At 42.7% G+C, this 25,802-nt stretch overlaps 1 protein-coding gene across 11 annotated transcripts in view; it reads right to left on the bottom strand.

The window, feature by feature from the left end:
* Positions 1–25,802, bottom strand: part of FRYL (FRY like transcription coactivator) — a 978,233-nt gene that overhangs the window by 187,004 nt on the left and 765,427 nt on the right. For all 11 annotated transcript variants that reach the window (XM_029588005.1, XM_029588013.1, XM_029587996.1 and 8 more), the window contains 2 exons: positions 25,544–25,742; positions 3,121–3,242 (listed from right to left, as the gene is read on the bottom strand). In XM_029588005.1, the coding sequence (XP_029443865.1) occupies positions 3,121–3,242; positions 25,544–25,742 (321 nt within the window). The remainder of the gene's footprint in view (positions 1–3,120; positions 3,243–25,543; positions 25,743–25,802) is intronic.

Genomic DNA, 25,802 nt, shown 5'->3' with positions numbered 1-25,802 from the left:
ATAGCTCCCACATGTGTGACACAATGAACACATGACAGTCACAAGGCTAACCCCACTCCTGACCCTCAGTAATGGGTATAAAGCAGAACTAGAACATTCCCTGTACAACTCACCAACACAAAACAAATATTCTGGTGTTATTTCAACAGCAGCAACAGAAACTCCTACCACCAGGCACAATAGCCCTACTTATAAAAAGACAGGAGTTCACCACCAATGCATGTGGTGGTGATTTTTTGGAAAACCAAAAGAGACACTCGGCATGCAGTACAAAACTGGAGAAATGGAAACAAACATAGCACCTATCATAATACCATATCTGCAATAATGCACACAATCTGCACAAAGTTACACCTGCATTATGGCATGCACTGAAATGGAACAACCCTACCTATAAAAAGGCAATACTACAAATATTAAACCAGGCACTAAACACCAATACACTTCCAATTAGGAAAACAGAAAAAGCCAAGCTGTTATAGATTCCCACACAGAAATAATTGTAAAACTATATGAATAAATGTTTCAAAACAGATCTAACAATTAAAAACTATTAAAATTATTAAAAATTCTCCAAGCAACAATAAAATATTTCAAAACAGCAGAAACATCACATAATACCCAACAATGAAAATGGCAGTCAGTCAAGAAAAATTAACTTAAAAAGCCACCTTTACTTACCCTGTCCAGCAGTTCTCCTACTCCTTTCTCTCTGAGGCCACACCAGTAGCAGCAGTAGTTGCTGAAGCTGTCCTCGCGGTCCTCTTCCTTAGCGACCACAATCAGTCTTCTCTTTTTCTCACAACCCCCCCCTTTAAGGATCAGTTTCTGTCTCTCACACACCAATCATCTCCCCGAGCAGTCTCTTTCTCTCTCTCTGACACACACACAAACACACACATATCAGTCACCTCCCTGATCAGTCTCTCTCAATCACACACATGCTTTCTCTATTTCACTTACATACAAACTCTCAATCACACACATGCCCCCTTTCTCTCACATACACACCACACACACACACAAACACCCTCCCTGTCTCACATACATGCCACATGCACCCTCTCACATACATGCCACATGCACACACAAGCACCCTCCCTGTGTCACATACATACCACACACAAGCACCCTCCGTGTCACATACACACCACACACACACAAGCACCCTCCCTGTCTCACATACACACATACCCTTCCCTGTCTCACACACCACACACATACACACAGACATACCCTCCCTGTCTCACACCACACACATACACAGAAACACCCTCCCTGTCTCACACACCACACACATACACAGAAGCACCCTCCCTGTCTCATACACATCACACGCACACAAAAGCACCCTTCAGATCTCAAATACACACACACACAGGCCCCCAGCTGAACAGCTCATCTTCGGCCTCGCCAGCCTGGTCTCGAGAAGCAAGCAGTAGCTCCAATGTTTGGCCCTGCCGGCCTGGTCTCCAGCGGCAGCGGCCAGCAGTTCCAATATTCGGCCCTGGTCTCCGGTGGTGGACAGCAACGCCAATCTTCGAGTCTTTGGCCCAGTGGTGGCCAGCAGCATCGGTCTTCGGGTCTTTGGCCCCGCCAGCCTGGTCTTTGGTGGTGGCCAACACCACCAGTCTTCAGGTCTTCCGCCTCGCCGGCTGTGGGTAGCATGCGACACACCCGCTGGTGTGCAGCAACACACTGGTGTGTCGTGAAACACCAGTTGAGAATCGCTGCCCTAGAGTGCCACTTTCTCTCCGTGTGTCCACAGACATCTCTGTGGCTGACTGTCTTTCTACCAACCTAAGGGAAATATGGAAGAAGACTCAATCCCAGACACTTCTCGAGAAATCGGCTGGGTGCTTCAAGAAGAGTGCAGACAGGAAGTGTGCACCCGCTCCACAATTTGTTCTTAAGGACAAGGTCTGGCTCAGCACAAAGAACATTCGACTCAAGGTACCCTCGAATAAATTTGCCCCTAGATTAATCAGACTTATCAGGTAAAAAAAGCAAATAAACGTAGTGACCCAATAGCTCAACATTCCTCCCTCTCTCTGTATTCATACCTTGCTCCATGTCTCTCTGCTCAAACTCTTTGATGTCAACAGATACTCTTAAGAAAAAACTTCTTCCCAACTCAGTCTCTGCTGATTCAGAAACGGAGTTTGAAATTAATGACTGGCTCAAAATAATGAGAAATAAACTTTATTATTTAGTGGAATGGAAGGGCTACTGCCCCAAGGAAAGATCCTGTAAACCGGCTGAGAACCTTCATGCCACTGTTCCGGAGATTTTATCGCCTCTTTTCTCACAAGCCCAAGAACAGATGGCCGAGAGAGGCTCCTGTGGGGGAGCACTGTAACACGCTGCCAACCCATGGAGTGCTGATCAGTGGTTGGCATTCTGTATCTCAAGTTCCTGAGACCAGCATGGTCCTGGTGACCTGATCCTCTGATGTATCCTGCAGTTCTGTCTAGGGCCCTCACAAATTCGGTTTTATATAGGCCTAGTACACAGGATTTCCTGTGGGTGAACCCTGATGCCATAACTACTCTCATATAAAAGGAAGCTCAGTCCTTGGAGCCAATGCCTGAGCAACATATTTGGTTCCATGCATTACCATTCTTTTGCTGCCTTTCTCCTGTGATCCAGCTTGATTCTTGACTCTGTTTTGCTTGCTGCCTGCCCTGATCCTTTGCTTGTCTCTGGTCTGTAATTGGACTCCACCTGACCTTGGCCTGCTTCCTGACTTTGTATGAACTTTGCCTGCCTTGACTTTGCCTGTCTGACCATGCTTCAGCCTCCTAATTCTGTTCTGGTGCCTTGGTCCTATCAGCTGCTGTGAGTTCACCCCCTGTCCATGACAAAGAGCTTGGTATTTTAACTTCATTTTTTTTATATCTTAGGGCAGTTTGAAAAGCAGTAGATTCAAGCAAATTTGTCATTTTTATTTGACAAATCTTATAAGTGTCCCTTTATCAAACTGGAATGGTCTTTAAGCTGCTGGCGTTACTAGCCAATTTTGGAGTAACAAAGTCTTTTAAATGATATAGATTAAACATACTTAATCATTTTCTAATATTACCAAAGTTCTATATATATTAGCTTAATACTTAAACATACCTGATCTTGACTGTTTAAATACAGACACAACATGCTTTAAGAATGCAGTTAGCTGGTCTGCACTCTTAATGCTGGGGTTCTTGGCAGAAACATCTTCATGATTCCATAAAGGACCTCTTTTCCTACAGATAATGCAAGATGCTTATGTTAGAAACCCCACATTAAATCTCAAACAAAAACATTTTCAGTTTAAATATGATATAAATAGTTGCCAAAACAGAAATAATAAAAACAATCTTATTGATAGATATCAGGATTAAGGAATTTGCAATATGATGTAAAGAATGGAGTGCAAGTGTACATTCCAATGAGTCACAGGTATTCCAAGCAGGTGAAGTATTTGTGGTAGAAGCATGAGGTTGCTTAACTGTTACAGGTATTCTATGAAGACAATAGTTCACCAGACACACAAGTAGGTAAGAGACCTTGCTCAGTCCCGCCAAAATATTCCAGAGCTTTCTGGAAAAAAAAAAAAGTCTTTCACTGTCATGCATGGAAATTCCCATATTACAGAAGCTCTGCAATTCCCCTCAGTTCAATTTTTTCCCCTCCGACTGGGAGGAAAACAACTCCCAACATGAGATGGGTGGGTTTATGTGAGTGGTGAATTGCTGTCATGAGTGAACACCTGTTACAGGTAAAGCAGCTTTGCTTTCTCTGAAGATATGTAACTTAACTGAGTCACACAAATAGCACTCCCTAGCTAAGGTTTCGTATAAGGTGCGTATAGGTCCAGTGGAGGGCTGAGCCTGCCTTGTTCCTGTTCTGGATAATCCTCGCCTTGTCTTCAGTCCAGCCTTGCTCGTACCTGCTCACCTCTCGCGGTGTTTTTTGGGGCTCCTCCCTGAGCCGCGCCGTGACCCAAGGGCTCACGTCCTCCTTAGATGGGACTGCGCCTCCGAACTCCTAACAGGGCCAGAGGGCGTGCTCCGCAACACTACCTACAGCACTGTGGCTCTGGGAATGGTGGCAGTGAACTCATGTCCTTTTTCCCACAAACAGCAGAGAATCAATATTTCTTCGCCATACTCTGAAGTCCAATACCTCTTTCATGGGTGATAACTACTCCTTTGGTTATACCTTAAATGGAAAACACGTACGGTTTTTGCTATATATGCGGCAACCAAATTTTTAAATATTTTTGTCCCACAAAACACGTGGAAAACACTGTTTGGTTGGTAATATCAATTGGAAACATGTGCTGTAGAAATACTTAGACGATTTATCGTTGATAGTAATCACATGATGAAACTGGTTGTTGAAACAGACTTTGAAAAGCAAAAGGCCGAGACAGCAGAGCCTTTTAAAGCAAAAATGTGCACCAAAAAATTACCCAATGAAAAGGAAGGTGCCAAGCAAAAGCAGGAGACATCTGAAAAATTATTACAGTAAATTTACGCATTATAGAAAGACCATCCATTCAATTTCTTTAAGGCCATATGGGGTGAGTGTGTGCATCTCATAAATCTATTGTTCACGTTGGGTAAGATGCTTAGAACATTTGAAGGTTTTCTACATTGAATGGTATGTTAATCTACATTTAGTATCCTCCATCTTGCCTGTTTTTCAAGATCCGTTATTCTTCCTCCTTTCAATTGTTTTTACCTGTCATTTATTTGCCTCATCTTAAGTCAAATTGTTTGTTTTCTCATAAATTAAAAATTAACTGGTCTGGTTTAAAGCTGTCCCTCCCAATGCAGCCTTAGCGAAACACGGTCCCATGTCGGGACAGTTATTTTTATAACCAGCAATTAATTATAAATCTCATTGAAGATAAAAGTGCTATACTGCAAAAGTAAATTATTTCCCCGAAGATAGTGAATAAAATGTTTTACTGCAGTAGTAAGGCCATTTGGTCTCATGTCTCTTTCATCACGTGTTACTAACAACAACAGATCATTTAAGTATTTCTGCAATACATATTTCCTGTCCTTTCTCCTGCCGTGATGGCCCAGAAGAGGAACAGCAGTGGTGATTGCATATCTTTCACCATAGAACACAAGAAAAAGGAAATGCAATGCAACTTAGGTGACATACTGTTCAGCAGGCCCATCCTGTCTCCAGCAGTTACTAGTCCGGATCACAAGTACCTGGCAGATTCCAAAAAGCAGATCTATTTCTTCGTATTCACTCCTAGGGATAGCAATAGCTTTCTTTAGTCTACCTGGCTAATATTTTGTGGACTTTTCCTCCAGGAACTGGTCCAAACCTCTTTTAAATCCCGCTATGCTAGTCACCTTGACTACAGATTCCATAGCTTAAATATGCATTGACGGAAAAAGTACTTTCTATGATTTGTTTAAAATCTGTTGATTGTTAGGTTCTTAATATATCCATTTGCTTTAGTATTATTTGAAAGGTCAAATAACAGTTCTTTATTTACCTCGTTCCCCATGCTTGATTTTATAAACTTCTATCATGTCCTCTTCTCAGCTGTCTCTTTTCCATACTGAAGCGCTTTACCCTGTGTAGCCTCATCATAGGGGACCTATTCTATCCCCTTTATCATTTGTGAAACAACTAGACAAGTTGATCCAAGAGAATCAGATTCTGAAGCAATTCCAGAAAGCCCATGAGCACTGAGTTACTGTTATGTCTTGATGTAGTCAGATGCGATTTTGACAATGGCAATGGCTTTGTGTTATGATTACTGGATATTTTAGTGGCTTTTCATACTCTAAACCAGAGCTTTCCAAACTGAGTGTCTTGACACGTTAGTGTGTCACCTGCAGTGTGCAGGTGTGTCGCTCAAGCCCGGTCAACTCCAACGCGAGTTTGGGTTTTTTTTTTCTAGCGATTCACTTTTTTTTTTTCCCCAGTTCATGGGTTGCTTATTATTGGGCGATTTTTGCAGTCAATAGCGTTTTGTTTGGGCTTGGTGGGTGGGACTTGAGCCCAGCTGTCCTTGTCATTGGCTGCTACTGCCGATGAGGCCTGGCCACGAGGAGTACTGACTGCAAGCAATAGTGTCTGGTGATCATGGAAGGTTTTATGCACCATGGCAGGCTTGAACCCTGAAGGGAGTGAAGCACATGTGCTGGGGAGGGGGAGATGAGTGTGTGGGGGACAGACGTGCTTGGGCTTCTTTTTTTGGAAAATAGTGCTTGTTTTTTCATGAAACACTGGCAACAATCAAAAAGAAGAGGTACATGAGTGTGGGGGCCAGACATGTGCTGCTTGGGGGGAGATATGAGTGTGTGGGGGCCAGACATGTGCTGGGGGGGGGGGGGGAGAGATGAGTGTGTGGGGGACAAATTTTTTTTTTGTTACTCATAAATCATAACAATAACATTAATCTTGGATTATTATATATTTTTAATATAAACGAGAGGTTTTCATGAGATAAATAAAATGTTTCACGACACAACCTATGTATATATTTAAGGAAACATACATAAATTGTCGAAATATGTTTTGTTCATTTAACCTTTAACCTCTGGTTTGCTAGTATTAATTTATTAATTTATAAATTTAACCTCAGGTTTGCTAGTAGTAATTTATAAATTTAAATAATCAGCTACATTTATGTTCCTCTTATATTGTTTAACTATTGTTTTTAGGCTCCATCTGCACTATCCTTTCCTATCTGCTATTGCCCCTACCCCCCCCTCACCCTCTTCTCGCCTGTTCCATCTACCCATCCCCGTTACATTGTAATTTCCGCCTGCCTCAGTTTATTGTAAACCGGCGTGATGTGTCCTACGAATGTCGGTATAGTAAAAGTTCTTAAATAAATAAATAAAATAGTAGACTGAATTACTGTGTCGTTTTGTCTAAAAAGTGTGTCACCAACATGAAAAGTTTGGAAAGCTCTTCTCTAAACCATCAAATTTTTTTTATACCGCTTGAAAGAGTGTGGAACATCAGGGACAGTCTTCAAGTGGTTTTCATCATACTTACCTGATAGAATGCAGAATGTGTCTATATATTCTGCTCATTCAACCTAAGACACTTTTGACCAGGGTCCTGCAGACTCTGCTCTAACAGCCACTTTGTTTAATATCTATATGGCTCCTTTATGCAAGCTATTGGCCAGTCTCTGAGGCTGAATCTATGTATATGATATTCAATTTTTTGTCCATATTTCATCTACTTGGCCTCCATTTTGCCTTTCAGCTGTTCAACATTAATTAATGCACAATATGTTGACTCTGGATGTATAGAAAACAGATTGTTCTTCAAAAGTCAAATAAGTTTAAAGTTACTACATCCTTTATGTTTGAGAAACATCAGATACCCATTGTAACTCATGGGTAAAGTCTTGGTGTCCTTCTGGATGAGAATTTGCATATAACCTGTCAAATTTCAGCCATGATAAAATCTGGATATTACAAGTTCCACCTGTTACAACCATTGAGATCATTATTTGGCCATCATGAGTTTTGGTCTGAAGATAAGGTTTGCCATATTGGGTGGGACCAAAGATCCATCAAGCCTAGAATCCTGCTTCCAACCGTGGCCAATCAAAGTCACAAGGGCCTGGCAGGATCACAAAAGGTATATACATTTTATGCTGCTTATCCCATAGAATAAGCAGCGGATTTCCCCAAGTCCTCTTTGATAATGGTTTATGGACTTTTTTCCTCCAGGAACTTGTCCAAACCTTTTTTTTTTTAACCCCAGCTACACTAACAGCTTTCACCATGTCCTCTGGCAATGAATTCCAGAGTTTATGCACTGAACAAAAAAATATTTTTTTAAATGTACTAGTCAGTATCTTCATTGCATGTTTCCTAGTCTTTGTACTTTTTGAAAGCGTAAACAACCAATTCACATTTACTGGTTTCCATGACTCATTTTATAGACATATCTCCCCTCATCAGTCTCTTCTCCAAGCTGAAGATCCCTAACCTCTTTAGCTTTTCCTCATATGGGGAATCATTTCATCTATTTTGTCATTTTGGTTGCCCTTCTCTATACCTTTTCTAATTCTGTTATATCTTTTTTTGAGATATGGTGACCAAAACTGCACACAATATTCAAGATGTGGTCGCACCATTAAGCAATACAGAGGCAATATGATATCTGTTTAATTCTCCATTCCTTTCCTAATAATTCTTAGCATTCTATATGCATTCTTGGCTACTGCTGCACAATTATCCACGATGACACCTAGATCTTTTCCCAATATGGTGACTCCTAATATGGAATCTTGCATCGTGTAGCTATATTTTAGATTGCTCTTACCTATGTACATCACTTTGCAGTTGTCCACATTAAATGTCATCTGCCATTTGTGTGCCCAGACTCCCAGTCTTGCAAGGTCCTTTTGCAATTTCTCACAACCCTCTTTTGAATTAACAACTTTGAATAATTTTGTGACATCTGCAAATTTGATCACCTCATTCGATGTTCCCATTTCCAGATCATTTAAAAATATGTTAAAAATCAGTGATCCCAGAACAGATCCCTGGGGTACTTTATTATTCACCTTTCTCCATAAAGAAAACTATTTAGCCCTACTCTGTTTTCTTTTAACCGGTTCCTGATCCACAATAGATATTGCTTCCTATCCAATGACTTAATTTCCTCAGAAGTCTCTCATAAGGGACTATTTCAAATGCTTTCTGGAAATCCAGATACACTATTATCAACTGGCTCATCTTTATCGACATGTTTAGTTACACCTTCAAAAAAATCTAACAGATTGGTAAGGCAAAACTTCCCTTAGCTAAACCCATGTTGGCTTTCTCCCATTAAACTATGGCTTTTTTTATGTTCAGTAATTTTGTTCTTTATGATAGTTTCTACCATTTTGGCCAGCACAAATTTCAGACTCACTGGTGTGTAGTTTCTTGGATCACCCCTGAACCCTTTTTAAGAATTGGCATTATATTGGCCACCCTCCAATCGTCAGGCATCACAGATACTAAAGTTAGTTTACAAATTACTAATGGTAAGTCTGCAATTTCATTTTTCATTTCTTTCAATACTCTGGGATATATACTATCTGGTTCAGGTGATTTTCTACTCTTTAGCTTGTGTAATGCGAGGCGTAGTCTCAGGGGCTCTGTGGAGCTGATTTCTACAGTTAGAGGGGCAATTTTAAGATATAGGTCTTTAGGACTTTAAAGAGGTGGAGTTCCTTCTATACATATAGAAACATAGAAATGATGGCAGAAGACCACCAATCGGCCCATCCAGTCTGCCCAGCAAGCCTCACACTTCTTTTTTTCTCATACTTATCTGTTTCTCTTGGCTCCTAGTAACCTTTGGTTCTATTTCCCTTTCACCCCCACCATTAATGCAGAGAGCATTGATGGAGCTGCATCCAAGTGAAATATCAAGCTTGATTAGTTAGGGGTAGTAACTGCTGCAATAAGCAAGCTACACACATACTTATTTATTTACCCAGACTATGTTATTCAGCCCTTATTGGTTGTTTTTCTTCTCCCCTGCCGTTGTAGCAGAGAGCTATGCTGGATAAGCGTGAACTATTAGTTTTACTTCTCCCCTGCCATTGAAGCAGAGAGCTATGCTGGATAAGCGTAAACTATTAGTTTTTCTTCTCCCCTGCTGTTGAAGCAGAGAGCTATGCTGGATATGTATTGAAAGTGAAGTGTCGGTCTTCCTCCCCTGCCGTTGAAGCAGAGAGCTATGCTGGATATGCGTGAAGTATTAGTTTTACTTCTCCCCTGCTGTTGAAGCAGAGAGCTATGTTGGATATGTATTGAAAGTGAAGTATGCATTGAAAGCCACATTATCAACAAATATTGAATAAGCCTAATAATTGGTAATACATATAGCTTATGAACTCTTCGTTAATTTTACATACTCTTGCCCACCCCTGTTTTTTGTTTTTTTTTTTAAATTTGAAGATGGCAGGCCTCCATCCTTCCGCTCCATGAAGGTGGAACACCAACCACTGGCATCCCGCTCCGTGAATGCCTCTGTGGCTACTGCCGCTCCGTGCAGTGTTTTGCTGCCTCCTCTTTATACACTTCCTCTAGACCTGATGGATCCACAGTGTTTATCCCACGCCCCTTTGAAGTCCTTCACAATTTTGGACTTCACCACTTCCTCCGGAAGGGCATTCCAGGTATCCACCACTCTCTCCGTGAAGAAATATTTCCTGACATTGGTTCTTAGTCTTCCTCCCTGGAGCCTCAGCTCGTGACCTCTGGTTCTGCTGATTTTTTTCTGAAGGAAAATGTTTGTCGTTGTCTTTGGATCGTTAAAGTTTTTCAAGTATCTGAAGGTCTGAATCATATCACCCCTGCTCCTCCTTTCCTCCAGGGTGTACATATTTAGATTCTTCAATCTCTCTTCGTATGACATCCGATGAAGACCCTCCACCTTTTTGGTCGCTCTTCTCTGTACCGCTTCCATCTTGTCTCTGTCTCAGTGGATTTTCTTTTGCCAGAATCTTCCCTGCTCTAAGGCTTAAAACCTGTCACGGTAAGGAAAAGAGTTCTTATCCCTAGCATGTGACTAATCCTTTGTGTCATGAGTTTAGCCCCCCAGTCTTAATCAAGAAGTAAGGCTCTATGCAAAAGACATTTCTAAAAGTTTTAGCTTAACTGTGTCTGACATCCATTTGGGGATTTCTCCCCCTCTTATAAAATCAAGACAAAACATGGAACTGAACTTTCATTTCCTTGTGGCAACTCCTGAAATGTTCTACATCTACTTTCCCCAAAGTCTTGCACCATTCCATTCATTAAAGACTTCAAAACAAGCCACAATTCAATTCCCTAAATTCTTTTTATTCATTAACAGCTATCATTCCACCAAAGCAGTAACAGTTTGAAACAGGTATTTAGCAAGGCTTCAGACAGCTCAATCTCTAAGTTTCCAAGCAGATTCAAGCATAAGGAGAAAAGTACAACTCATAGTCCTACTACTCCTGGTCTGGTTTGCACAGACTAAAAGGATGCCATGCCAGAGTTTCCAAGTGATTGACCAGAGTAACCCTTACAGCCTGGAGTTCTAATTTATATAGCTTGCAGCATAAGCTGCAAACAATTAATGACAGTGTACTATTCAATGTCAGGGTTTTCTAAACACCACAGTTTCCCCAGAAGCAAACGAAGAAAGAGCTGATGAAGCATGGCTCCAAAGACTGAACTTTCACTACATGGCTTCAGCATTCCCAAGGTCAGAGGCTGCAAACCACAAATTAACCAATTAAAACACATGCAAGCTACCCCAGCACCAGTTAAAGTAGCTTCAGACTAATATATCTAGGTGTATATTGTCAAGCCTTCCTGCTGCCCCTAATATTGAGGTTGTCTCTCTCCCAAACTATGTTCTAGCAAATAACTTTAAACTTAAAGTAGCGCAAACATTCCTCTTCTTGTTTCATATTTTTTCCTTTTAAAGCTGTCACACTATCTTTCTCAGGAGTTGTGCTATATCAGAGCTAGTGTGCCAAAGTGGCTTCTATTACATTGATGCAAAGTCTAACCATCTGCTACTTTCAAAACATGTTCCTCAAATCCCCAAGAAAATAGCCACCGTTTTCCTGCTGTTTTCTGGGCAAGAGGCTTAGCTTAGAAATGGGAATATTCTTCTGGTTCTATCTCATCAGCATTATACTCCATTGTTAGCCAGGTTGTCCTCCTCTATATCTCTCTCCACTTCCTTCCCTCTGTCTCTGCTTGCTGTTCCCCTCTGGTTCCTTTTATGGGAACTAGCAGCCTATTGGTGAGCTGAGAGAGCCTCGCTCTGACTCAGCCCCTTTTTGCACCACCTTTCTCAAACTAGGTGACTGGAATTCTGGGTGTTGTAGTTCTTCAAGCTCTCTGCCTTTTGCTTAAAAACGGTCTTCTTGCGCAGAGACATACTAATATTAGCTTTATTATAACTTCCAGGTTCACTGAGATTTGTTTCAGGTCCTCTGAATTGTCACCTTTAAATAATTCTGGCATGGGTATCTCCCTTATATTTTGCTCAGTAAAAACTGACGCAAAGCATTTAGTTTCTCTGCTATGATCTTTTCTTCCCTAGCACCCCTTTTACCCCTTAATCATCCAGCTGACTCCCGTGTATCCGAAAAAGATTTTAGTATGAGTTTTTGTTTCCATGGCAAGCTTCTTTTCAAAGTCTGTCTTTGCCTTTATTAACAATGCTTTGCATCTAACTTGCCAGTGCTTATGCTGTTTCCTTTTTTCTTCATTTGGATCCTTTTTCCATTTTTTTTTAAAGATGTTCTTTGAGCTATAATAGCTTCTCTCACCTCTCCTTTTAGCCATGCCAGTAGTCGTTTAGTCTTCTTTCCACCTTTAGTAATGTGTGAAATACATCTGGTCTGGGCTTCCAAGATTGTATTTTTAAACAAGGTTCATGCCTGGTGAAAACAACTTTGGCAGTTGCTCCTTTCAGTTTTTTCCTAACCATTTTTCTCAGTCTTCCTTTTGAAAGTTAAATACTATCGCCGTAGATATTTTTTATTGTCCTCTCTCCAGTTATTAAGTAAAATTTGATCATGTTATGAACACTATTGCCAAGTGGCCCCAAAACAGTTACCTCTCACACCAAATCCTGTGTTCCACTAAGGACTAGGGTCTAAAATAGACTAGGACACTCGTTCAGGTATTAGTTTTGCCAAGCCTGGATTATTTAACACCCTGTTTTTTTGTTTTTTTTTTGGATTACCAAAGACCTCTCTGTAGGTCTGCAAATTCTGCAGAATTCCACTGCTTGGCTGATTATGGGATCTGACATGAGGGCTCACATCTCTCCTGTAATAAAGGATCTACATTAGTTGCCTATTGAATCACCAATTTGGAACAAGATTGTAATAATGATACATAAAACGTTGGATGTTAACTCTCTGCCTTGAATTAATTATGTTACATATTCACAACACCACACATGCTTTGAGATCTACACAGAGAAGTTTTCTATATGTCTCTTCAATTTGAGAAGTACAGCTTGCTGAATCCCATTAGAAAGTATTCTCGGTGGCTGGACATTTCTGGAACTCATTTCCTGTGTCACTGTGCCTTACTTTTCTAGTTTTTCTGTAATGGAATCTAGTAAAGACTTCCTTAATAGTGGCTTCAAAATGACAGGTTTACAAGAATTTTGAAAAATTGCCTCTAAGTGAGGAATTTATATGGTAGTTAAAAAATCCTCTAAAATGGTAGTTCCCAAATCTGTCCTGGGGGACCCCCTGCCAAGCAGGTTTTCAGGATATCTGCAATGAATATGCATGAGATAAATATGCATGCAATGAAGGCAGTGCATGTAAATCTATCTCATGCATATTTATTGCAAATATCCTGAAAACTTGTCTGGTTGGGGGTCCCTCAGGACAGGTTTGGGAACCACTGTCCTAAAATAACATTTTAACCTGCCATTTTAATTAAGTTGGATGGCAGGAGTCCAGAGGGCATATTGTAGTTCAATTCAATTTTAATAAGGTACCAACTCTGTAGAGGGTTAAAGGACATCTAGATGGTAGTAGATATGAGTAGTTATCTAAGGGTAAGCCAACTCCAGTGAGTCTGTGTAGACAGATTTTTGTCAATCTTTCCAACAAAATAGGTATCAAAATACTCACTATATAAAAATAAATCAGCACTGGCAGGGTTAGAATAAGTTGCAAAGCAAGTTTGCTTACTGTAAATGTTTTCCATAGATAGCAGGATGAATTAGTCATTAAGTGTGGGTGATGTCCAACCAAATGGACCTATTTCACCAAGATAGTAGATCTTTGAGCTCTACTGAGCATGTGCAGATATTCCCACATGGACGTTGCCTTGTGAGCCTCCTCGTCTATATCACAGCTAAATCTAGCTAGGAAGTTAACTTTCCAGGGAGGAGGGCAGCTACCCATGGCTAATTCATCCTATCTAAGGAAAATACCATTTATGGAAAGCAAACTTGCTTTTTCTCCCACAGAAAAGCAAGCTGAATAAACCACTACATATGAGAGTTCCAAGCTGAGAGTTGTAGTGGACCAATTACTGAATAAGCAACTGGGACTCTGTGTTATTGGTAAGGGACAGTTTTGCGGAAGCCATTTCAGTGGTGCACGGGAAGAGTTAATTTAGCCCTTTATGAGAGAGAAATAGAGTTATCTTGATTCACGGTTAAAAGATGCAGTTGCATGTGAGTTCTCTGTGCCTCTATAAAAACTTACTGTGACAGGCAGCCCCCATTCTGTCTGGTCTGATAAGAAAGCAGCCTTGAAAAATTCAAGGATACAGAGAAATACAAAATACAAGATGGAGGCATTGCTTAGTCAGAGAATAAGAACACCACTTAGATATGAAAGCATGATCAGTAGTCAGTGACAATAAGATGGTGGAAAAGGAAGTTGGTGAAAAGAACAGACTCCATTGCAGGAGTATATGGCAAGCAAGTAGTTGACTATCAGATGTAGGTGCACTGCTGAAAGCTTCAAAGATAGGAAACTGGGCTGGCTTATAAACATGTGGAAGGTTAAGAGCATAAAGGAATGCACAAGAGATTGGATGGATTCCTGCTGAGCCCTGAACCTGTATGAACAGCTCTGCAATGACCCAGAATTCCTGGTACCATCCAGTCCGTCACTGTCTGAAGAGAGAGAGAGGTCTCTCTTACAGGAAAGTGACTGCTTATGATTAGGCCATCTGTATATACACATTCCTTTTAGCTGGGGAAGATTATTTACTTTACTAAATTGCTTGTATAACTTGTTTGGTGCTAACAGTCATTCTCATAAGTGACTGGTTTGTTATATTATACCTTTCCAAACAATACAGCTGCATACTTATATAATCACACTAAGTAGTTAGGTCTCATTTTTCTTTGGGGATTTTTGGCTGTTCAAGTTGTGGTCCTCCGATTCCTCTCACTCCTAGCCCACCACTCGTAACAGACCCTACCATAAAGAGTACAATACTGCAAGAACAGGTTACGCAAAACTGCATCTCTGAAGCTGCTGTAAGTCCTTGAGGGGTTGCTCAGACAGTAATGGGGTGTAAAAATGTGAACTGATGACCAAGTTGCAGCTTTGCAAATGTCCTTGAGGGGTACTTTTCTAAGATGAACAGTACTAGAAACCATAGCTCTGACGAAGTATTTCGACAGAGTCTGTGATCTACAATACTGCTAAGGTATCACAGCATTGAATGCATTCCGCTATCCAGATAGACAATGTGTGTTTGGTGACTGTGGCGCCAAGTCTTTTAAGGTCATATGCAACAAAAATTGAAAAGCCTTATAAAGGCTCTTTTATAATATAAGGTATGAAGGGCTCTTTTGCCTTCATGGACACATGGCTTTCAAAAAAATAGGTAGCACAATGGACTGATTGATAAGAAAAGTTGAGAATACATTGGTACAAATTTCAGGTGCGAGGGAAGGACTACTTGATCATGGAAGAATTGCACATATGGCGTACAGTGGACATGAGCCTGGAACTTGCTGACTCTAGTAGCTAGGATATCTGCGATGAGAAACACTACTTTCCATGTCAAGAGTACATGAGAATCCATTTTTGGTGGCCTGAAAGATGGCTTCAAGAGTTGGGAAAGGACATCATTCAAATCCCATGGAAATTGAGGTTTCATAAATCTCAATAACAGTGGTTAACTAGAGATGAGTTTAGTGTGTACCTGAACGTGGTAAGCCACTAAGGTGCTGAGATGTACATTTACTGACTGTTTGGCAAGGCCTGAGCCAGAAGAGAGGAGCAAGTATGTTAGCAAGTGTTTGGTACCATGTGGAATATCAAATACATTTGAAGGGATAGCTTATTCTGATGGATGGCTTTCTAGCTGGAACCAAAATGTTTTTGATCATTCTACGCAAAGAAAGATAAGCAATTACTGAGTGCATGGACGATATGGATGACAGCGCGCACATTTGTCCGGAGTAAAAAATGAAGATTCAGTCCCCAGATATATGGGGGTACTGCTTGAAAGCTGCATGAGATATACAAACCATGTCTATATGGGCCTTTCTGGAGCTATAAGAATCAAGTGAGCAGGGTCCTCCAGCAATTTTTGCAATGCCCTGACAATCAGCAATACTGGTGGAAAAGCATCCATGATGCTTGTGCCTCAATCAAAAAGGAAAGCATACTGAGCCAGTTTGAGATTGCAGGGTAAAATTAAGGAAAAAATTGATCTAGTGTTCTATTCATCTCTGATGCAAATAGGTTGGTTAACAACGAACTGCAAAGTCGGATAGTCCATCAGTTATTGACTATCATAAAGACCACTCATGAGGTCAGAATATTCTGCTGAGGCATTCCACTAGCATGCTGGAGATTCCTAGAATACAGCAACCAAATAAGGTACAGTGGATCAGCTTATAAAAGAATGCTCGTGGTCGTGTCAGTACACCTTTCTTAACTGAGATCAGCTGATCCAGACAGAGCGATCGTTCCAGATGACTTCTTCTTTCAGATAAGTCCCCCTGATGCAGGAGTTCCAAAATGCTAGCTGACATTGGGGTTTTGTTTTCTTATGTCATTGTGTGCTTGTCCTAATGGCATAACAGTGCACAGTAGCCTTTATTTGCATTACTGAAAAAACCATGCTTTTAAAAAATGTTGCGATTTGACTTGTATGGCACCTTGCGTAGGCCATGGGAGAATGATCGAATCGTCCGGGAAACCTCCATATTCAGGGAGGTCTTAAATGTACACCCAGCTTGCTGACATACTACCTTACAATTAGTATCATTTTTTAATGGTCATTTACTTGATCGCCTTTAATAATTAGGTTTCCACTGAACCTTATTTGGCTGCTGTATTTGATTTGGGGACACTTTTTTCAGGTCTTTTTTTATTTGGAAATTCCTGGAAGACAGGTGGCTTGTAGGACAGGCCAATGTCTGGTTGTGAACTGCCAAATCTTTCATGCTTTCTTACAGAGGGACCATGATTCTGTGCTTTCCTGTTTGCTGACATAAAACAGCAACTTGCTAAACTGTTTGAATTAAGTTGGTGTTCCCTCGAAGATGATGCATGAATGCTGATACGAGTATTTGACCACCCTTAATTCCAGCAGATTGGTCTGATAGTGGCTTGCAAGACCAGGTGCCCTAGGACTGGAATGATCCCATGTAAGCACCCATTCCTTTCAAGGACGTGTTTGCCGCTAGCAAGACTTGATGAAGGAGAGTAGAAGTGGCACTCTATTGTGAAGCACTGAGGCTTTACCACCAGTATAAGTCTTGCCTCAGAAACCTTGATTGTCATTGATAATGGTTGGGTTAGGTGATCCCATGGAGAGTGGAGACCACAGTGTAGACAACTAATATAAAGGTGGGTCAGTGGGACTACATGCAATGGATATCATATGACCTGAAACAAAGAAAATTACGCTGAGAGGTTAGTAATTTGTGCATGAGTGATAAGGGTATGCTTAATCTGCTGCCAGAATCAATCTCTCCATCAGGTAGTCTATCCATGAGCAGGCATGATTTCTTGAAATTGACCAGAACACATCCAAATTTTGTAGAAGATGGCATCTTGTGTAGGGAAAGCTTATTCTTGAGAGCTTGCTGTGATTAACTAGTCATCCAGGAATGGGAAAACCTTGAATCCCTTGATGACAAAGGCATGCAGCTACCATTACAAAGCATTTCGTAAAGTCTCAGAGTTGCTAAAAAGGCAAAACGAAGCACCCTGTACTGGTAGTGGGAAGAATCCACCTTGAAGCGAAGGTAGCGCTAAAGGGAAGGATGGATGAGTACAGGGCCGGTGCAAGGGTATTGGGCGCCCTAAGCGACCCTTGTGCTGCCGCGCCCCCGTTTCGGCACAGACTGTGTGCTTCTCAGGGCACTGAGCCATAGGAGGCACCGAAGATCAGCCACTTGGTACCGCAAGCGGGGCCTATCCCGCTCGCGGCAAAGAGAAATAGAAACAGTCAGCGCTGAAACAAGTAGGGCAGGGGGGGCGCAGCCCTGAGAAGCACACAGTCTCTATTTCTGTTTGCTGCGAGCAGGATAGGCCCCGCTTGTGGCACCACGTGGCTGCTCTTTGGCGCCCCCTATGGCTCGGTGCCCTAGGCGACTGCTGAAATTTGCCTAATGGATGCGCCGGCCCTGGATGGGTATATGAGCATATACATCCTTCAAAACGAGAGCACATATCCATGCCTGATTTTGGATGTAAAGGAGAATTGTGTTGAGAGAATTAATTTTGAATTCCTCCCAAAGTAGATGTTCATTGAAGTCCAGAATGAGCTTCAATCCTCCTGATTTCTTGGGAATGAGGAAAATATTGCAAGCAGAACATTATCCTGAGGTATAGGGACTGGTTTCTTCATTCATTGAAGTGATTGCATCTGTTGGCGAAGCTGCATCAAGTGAGATAGATGTGGATCAAGATTTGAGCAGTGTGTAAGGGATGGTAACAAGGAGAAATACAAATGGTATCTAAACGTCATGATTTAGAGGACCTAGAGGTCACTGGTTACCTAACACCACACCTCCAAGAAGATTTGAATCCTATCTCCTACTCGAACAGAGTTTAGAGGGATCAAAAACTGAGCTCGGGTGCATGCTGACTCATACATAATGGCTAATTCAGCCTGCTTATCAAAGGAGAAAACTCCTTAACTAGCTTTGTCTTGATTATTGGTTTCAAAGTTGGTTTCACAGAAAACTGAATATCCTCAACTGCTCTCTGTGGGTTCCTGTTGAAGGCCTCTGGAGACCAAAGCTTTGTCATCTGTGTCTGAGAAAAATGCTGCAAAGTCTTCTGTACTGCTTGATTCTCAGAAGAAGAAGAGCCACATCAATGCAAAGACGCCACTTGACACTTGGTGTAGACTATTTGTCTCCTTTCTCGAGTATTAAGAATCCTGGACTAAATGGACCTAATGGTCCTTATATGCCCTCATATTCTATGCATTTAAGATTCACTTTAGCAGGGGGAGTGAGACTCCTTTTGACTCCTGAGCCAGCAAACCAAGGAGCCAAAAAGGTTGAGGGTGCATATAGGTGGCCTGGTTAAAGTGACTTGCCCAAAGTCACAAGGAGCGTCACAAGGAGGAAGAGGCCGGGTTTGGGCATTCTCGGAGAGGGCTTTTAAAATTTAGCTGGATAGCATGATATTCAGCTAAATTTTTAATGCCAACTTTGTCTGCATAAATAACTGTCTTAAATCTACTCACAAAAATGTAGCTGGATATTCAGTAGAGATAAAGCAAGTGTTGCTTACCTGTAACAGGTGTTCTCACAGGACAGCAAGATGTTAGTCCTCACATATGGGTGACATCACAGGATGGAACCCTGTACGGAAAGCTTTTCTCTCAAAGTTTCTACAAAGCTTTGACTGACACTGGCACACTGAGTGCACTGAGCATGCTCAGCCTGCAATTATCCCTGTGAACCACAGGTGTCTCCCTCAGTCTTGTCTTATAGCTAAATGCGCAAGCAAAACTAAAATAAAAGTAAAAACGTATACAGACCCAACTCTGCGGGGTGGCGGGTGGGTTTCATGAGGACTAACATCCTGCTGTCCTGTGAGAACACCTGTTACAGGTAAGTAACACTTGCTTTCTCACAGGACAAGCAGGATGGTAGTCCTCACATATGGGTGAGTACCGAGCTAAGGATGCCAGAGAGTGCACCAAATGCACCCAAGACGCGCAAAAGGTGCAATGATGGGGGTGGAATTTGGAACGGAGGGCATCCTGAAACCCTTAACGGGTTGGTGGAAGGATGTTGGGTAGTTAAACCGAAAAGAATAAGAGTAGATGGACTGGCCAAACATGGAGCATGCCAGCTAGTCGTATCTAAGCAATAATGGGCTGCGAAGGTATGGAGAGAGCTCCAGGTTGCAGCCTGATAAATATGTACAAGCAGCAGCGGTCAAGGGGAAGCAATTGAGGCTGGGACGGACGCAACAGAGTGTGGTTACACACAAGTGTTGTAGTGAAATGCCTGCTTGTTGGTAGGAAAAGAGATACAGACCGCCAATTAAAAGGAATAGGTCTGTTTGCCCACTGGAACTCGCAGCTTGACTCTTGCCACAGAAGGAAAGAGTTAGGTGGAATTCCTATGGAGTCTAGTGCGATCTAGATAGAATGCAAGTGCACCATTACTGTCTAAGGAGTGGAAAAAAACCCTCTCGCTTTGGTGAGAGAGAGGTGTTGGGAAAAATGGGCAGAGTATATCCTGAGTAAGGTGAGATGCAACGTCTACCTTAAGAAGGTTATGAAGTTGAATATGTAAAACCACTCGGTCACAGAGGAACGCCGGGTCGGGTGAGTATGTAACAAGATGTGTAACTCACTGACCCTGTTGGCAGAAATGACATTTTTGAGGGAAAGAATTTCCCATGCCAAACTGTGAAATGAGAGGAATAGAAAGGCTCGAACGGAGAACGTATGAGACTTATAAGCACGAAATATAGGTTCTATTCTGTGACTAGTGAAAACAGAGGTGGCTTGATCAGTGGATAATCCATTGTAAGCTGACTCAGAAGGGGTTTACCGTTAATCGGGTATCCCCACTCCCAAATGATACACCAATTGGAACAGAGGTGTACCTAATGTGGAGGATGTCGGGGGAGCAGAATCCGAGGGAGCAAGAGAAAAGAGTGGTGGAGAAAAAATAAAAAGGGTAATACCCTTTTGTATGCGTCATGTGGTAAATCATGCCATTTTGAATGGTAGGATTTGTGGGTGGAAGGTTTTGTGACGCCACCAGTACCTGAGAACATCAGTGAGTCTACAATTTGAGACTGACTTGTGAGAAGGCGAATTGGTTACTGGTGTGATAGATTGAGAAGTATGAGAAGCATACTGGTCTCGGCCAGGACGTGGGCCTGAAGAACAGTGAACTCCGTCCCGGTTCAGCATTAGAAGAGTGCTGGCTATGAGAGGAGTGGAAGAGACACATTTAAGAGGCCCTTGATGGAAGAAAGGCGTCTATGGGAACGCATCGGAAACATGTGTAGGGAGTAGAATCTGTGCACCGTATGGTTCGATTCGGACGCAGCGGGCAAGTTTGGTTAAACTCAGCGCTAGAATTCTCTCGCTACACATGTAGTCAGAGACCATTCAAGAGGATGGACACCTATATGGAGAAAGTTTGCTAGTGCGTTCAGTAAGTGTCTTAGATAAGTGGCCCGAGGATGCATAGAGTAAGCAAGGGCCAAAGGTAGAGCTGCGCAGCTTCCTTGCAGAGCAGCTAAGAGGTTGTGCATGCTTGTGTGTTGGAAAGCACATTGTCCCTACGCTGTCTGTCTGTTTGCACAAAGATTTGTTGCAGAGGCAGTACTGGAAGGCATAAGGGTATAACTCATGACTACAAGCTCCAGGAAGTTCATGTGAAACTGTGCCTGGAGCAGAATAGACGCATATTGGGTTGAGAAGATTTTAGGTCAAACTTTACAACCCTGAGAAAATGCGAGCATGAGCAGAATCAGACTAGGTTTTGGTTCTAGATCTGCAATATAGATGAGGGACGAAAGCGGTTGAACAGCTTAGACCCACTAATAATGGAATTTCACTGAATCTAATCCATAGCAGTTTTGGATCTATGAGGAAGTGCATAGTGAAAAAACCTCATAGCCCGACAATGAAGAATTGAGGGGCTGAGATTATGGAATATGCGCGCAGAGACATGTAAGAATTTATTAGAATGTCTACGCAGTTGCTGGACAGGAAGGTCATTGTGACTGTGGTGTCCAGAAGTGTTGTATAAGGGATTTATGGCAGTGACAGTAATCCCAGGTAGTAAATTTATAGTGAGTCATGTAGAAGTTAGAGCTCCTTGGGTGGACTGACTGGTTATGCAGCTGTCCATGCAAGGAAAGCGTGAATGATGTTGCACTCTGTAGAGAAACAGCAGTCACCGATAGTGATTCAATGAAATACCCCAGTTGCCGAAGCTGGTGCAACTGGCAGAGCTTGGGATTGTAATATTGTTGACTTACCATGAAGCACATAGAAAGATTAGAGGTAATGTACTTACTGCAATATGGAAGCATGGTGACGAGAGATACCATTTTACCTGTGCCTTCTGAAGAAAGTTGGTATTTCTGAGGTCCAGGATGGGCGGAGAGTAACTACTTTCTGCTGAAAGAAAGAATAGTGTAATTAAAACTACCAAACCCCACCGCCTGCGCTTTGAGCGTCTGGGGGAGTGTACTGGGAACCTTGGTACAAAGTGGGGTGGCCGCTCTGATATCCGCCAGTTGGGAGACCAGGAGGTGTCCAACTGGAGGGGCTGATGTAATCTGGATATCATGTAACCTCCCACGGGAGCGTGAGCGGTAAAGTCTTACCCGCAGTTCTGTATGCTATACAAGGAGACATTGAGACCTGTCGTCAGGCTTTGAGGTGTACTTGCACTTGAGGTAGTAGTTGCTGGATCTCGTGTTTAGCAGATAAGCGGATGCATCTGGAACTTCGGTTTTGAATTAGGAACCAGAAGCCAGAGTATTAATCAGTACAGAGTCCCTTTGCTGAAAACGGTAGGATGTCCTGATGTAATCCCAAAGAAATGATAGAGAGGTTCTCTTGGTATTGTGGCTGACATAGCTGGCATAGCGATATGTGACACTAATACGGTTCTTGAAAGGTACATGACCTAGAACGTTTCGAACCATATGGCCCGAATTAGAGAACACATCTCAATGGGAAAGCCGCAGAAGCGGGTACTTACCATCCGATGTGGATCACCGAAGGACGAGCCGGTGAAGATTGCTGGCTCCGTGGATTTCAGGAGTCATCGAGGGGTAGCCTGTCAGACGTAGACGTCCGTCTCAACTCTGATGCCTGATATGGTGGTGCAGGTATAGAGGAGACAGCCTGAGCGTGGCTGGCACTATCACTGGAATTAGTGGAGGGCCACAATCCCGCACCGATGTCGGTGGGGCACATGAAGCCAGTGCAGAATTCTTCGGAACTCGTTCCGATGTTTCTGGAGCACCAAGGACTGCCAGCACTGTGCGGAACAGTGGCGATGTTGCTCGGCCTGGGCATTCTCCAGCATCGAGAAGGATAGCACCGATGTGCTGGATGGCATCAGTGGCGGATGGTCACCGTGTCGGTGACGATGTGTGCCACGGTGCTCGGCCCGGTCTTTCCCCAGCGCCGAGATGGATGCTCTCGCTGTCTTGGATGGCGACTGATGACTTTCAGCATGCCTGCATTGCTCCTGGCACTATGTAGTGTCGTAGGCTAATACAAGGCTTTAATAAGAACCCAAAGCATGGAGCACTGGGTTTAGGCGAGGGCTTTTCGTGGAGGTGCTATGTCGGTAATGACGGTGTCGATGGCGGCCGAAACTGCCTCGAGGGTATCGTCAAAAATATATATGAAAAAACATTGATGACCCAGGCAGAGCAATGAGGACAGTGACGGTAGCACTGACGGCATCGGTGTAGGTATCTATGGAAACAATGTGGCATCGAATAATCGAAAAATCATTGGCATCGGAAAAATGATACCGGCATCAACTGAATCGATGACCGCATTGATAGGAACGAAGACACTGATGGAAACGACGTGGGCGTCAAGGGCATCGATGTATGGAGGCGGGCGCCGACCGCATCGGTGGCATGGCCACAGGCGTCGACGGTATCGACTGGATCAACTCGGGCACCAATGGTGTCGATGGCATCGATGCCACCGACATGGGCACCGGTGGAATCGACCCGGGCACCGATGGCATCGATGGAATCGACCCGGGCACCGATGCCATCGATGGAATCGACCCGGACACCGATGCCATCGGTGGAATCGACCCGGACATCAATGCCATCGGTGGAATCGATCCTAGCATGGACTCCATTGATGGAATTGACCTGGGCATCGATGCCATGGACAATGGTATTGATAGAAATATTCTGGGCATCAATGACATTGATAAAATAAAGGATGGCATCGATGGAAATGACCCTGGCATCAATGCAAGTGCCCTGGGCACCGGTGGCATCAACCCAGGCATGGATGGCACCGACGAGACAAAGGTGTGCGTCGATGGCATCCATCCAGGCAATGATGGCACCGATGAAACCAAAGGAAAAATCAGTGCCATGGATGAAAAACATGGATGGCACTGATAGAAACGATGCAGGGACCGATGGCATCAGTGTACCGCGGGGGAGAAGGATACCGATGGCATTGAAGAATCCAGGACTGTCTAAAAGGGGTACCGACAGCGATGGGGGCATCGACTGCGCAAGGGTACCGAGGAAATTGAAGGACCTGAATCTACAGGGGCCCTGGCGGCAACGGAAACCGTGGAAGTCCCTCTCCCACTAGCGCTAATAACCAGGCAGAGTGTCACAGAGGGACACTCGCAGGCTATGTGTGGCTAACTGAAAACATAGGGAGAGGGAAGGCCGCAGTCGGTTGGCAGGCCAGGGAGGTGACAGGAACCAACCGAAAAAACAGGACATAGTACGAATAAACGTACGCGAAGGGAGACACGTGCAGGAAAAAGTGTTTGTGAAGTAAAAGTTTAAGTGTTTCCGTAAAGAAAAAGTGTTAGAATTTCTCACAGAACTCCTAACCGCTATGCTTACTGCAGAGCGGAAAAAAGAAGACTGAGTGAGACACCTGTGGCTCACAGGGATAATTGCAGGCTGAGCATGCTCAGTGCACTCAGTGTGCCAGTGTCAGTCAAAGCTTTGTAGAAACTTTGACAGAAAGGTTTTCCGTACAGGGCTCCATCCTGTGATGCCACCCATATGTGAGAACTACCATCCTGCTTGTCCTGTGAGAAATGAGTAAATTTACTGGCTTATCTTTACCCACTACACAGGTTTTTAATACTGACAGAACCTGAAGCTATGGATCTGCTTCTCACACATTGCAAGGAAAAACAACAAGGCAAAACCAAATGACACTTTCCTTTTCACAGACAATAGTCTGAAGATAAGAAAAATTTGATGTCTACTGGTGTGATCATACTGAAGAAAATAACAGGATTCAGGTCAGAAAGGACAATGAAAAAGGAAATAAAGCTTAAGAAATGCCAGAAGGACTAACTAGGGTAATACTAAAGATTTTGATAGAAAAGACAGAAGAAATAGGTAAGAAGTAGAGCTCAGTAATGTGTAACACCACAGGAGGAATTATATTCTGTGGTATTGGTGGATAAAACCTAAACAAAAGAAGCTAGATGATCATTGTAGCACAGAAACTATCATGCATGGGTAGTGAAAGTCTTTTGCCTTTTCCAGAATCTTCTGAAAGATTTCATTCATTTGGCTCCAAGGACAGTCACATAATACTTGTGAGTGTGTGTGAACTTTGTCTTTGGAGAAGATGACTGAATGCAGCTTAGGTGCTCCAAAAGAACTGTAAGTAGTCATAAGAAGTTCAACATCTGAAAAGTATTCACTTCTGGTTGACATCAAGTGGCTGCATGCTTTGCTGAACAAAAAGGTTGATGGAGGGAGAAGAGAAAGCAAAAGCAGAGCTGAAAATAGAAGCAATATGCTGCTAGCAACTCAGGTTTAAAATTTTAGAAATATCTGCAGAGTTTACAACAGCAGTGGAGTTTAAAGCATTACCTTGAAGTAATGAATTCCATAAGCGTTTTTACTTTTTCATCCTGTTCTACTGAAAGGTCCATCTCATTGAGGATGGTGGTATGGAGATGAGGAATGGCAGCGCTGGTGTTCCCTAAGCTGATGCTAGAAGAGGTAGAACTTGAGCTAAGCCCTGAGTCAGTCATTGGGGAGGGCTGGTAATCAGGTATAAAATCAACACCTGCCAAAAGAAAAAGTTAAAATTGAATTTAAGCACGAATACAAGTTTAAATTCATATTT

The sequence above is a fragment of the Rhinatrema bivittatum genome, chromosome 1 (genome assembly GCF_901001135.1).
Source record: "Rhinatrema bivittatum chromosome 1, aRhiBiv1.1, whole genome shotgun sequence".
NCBI classification, from domain to species: domain Eukaryota; kingdom Metazoa; phylum Chordata; class Amphibia; order Gymnophiona; family Rhinatrematidae; genus Rhinatrema; species Rhinatrema bivittatum.
This window is presented reverse-complemented; position numbering and strand designations above follow the sequence as displayed.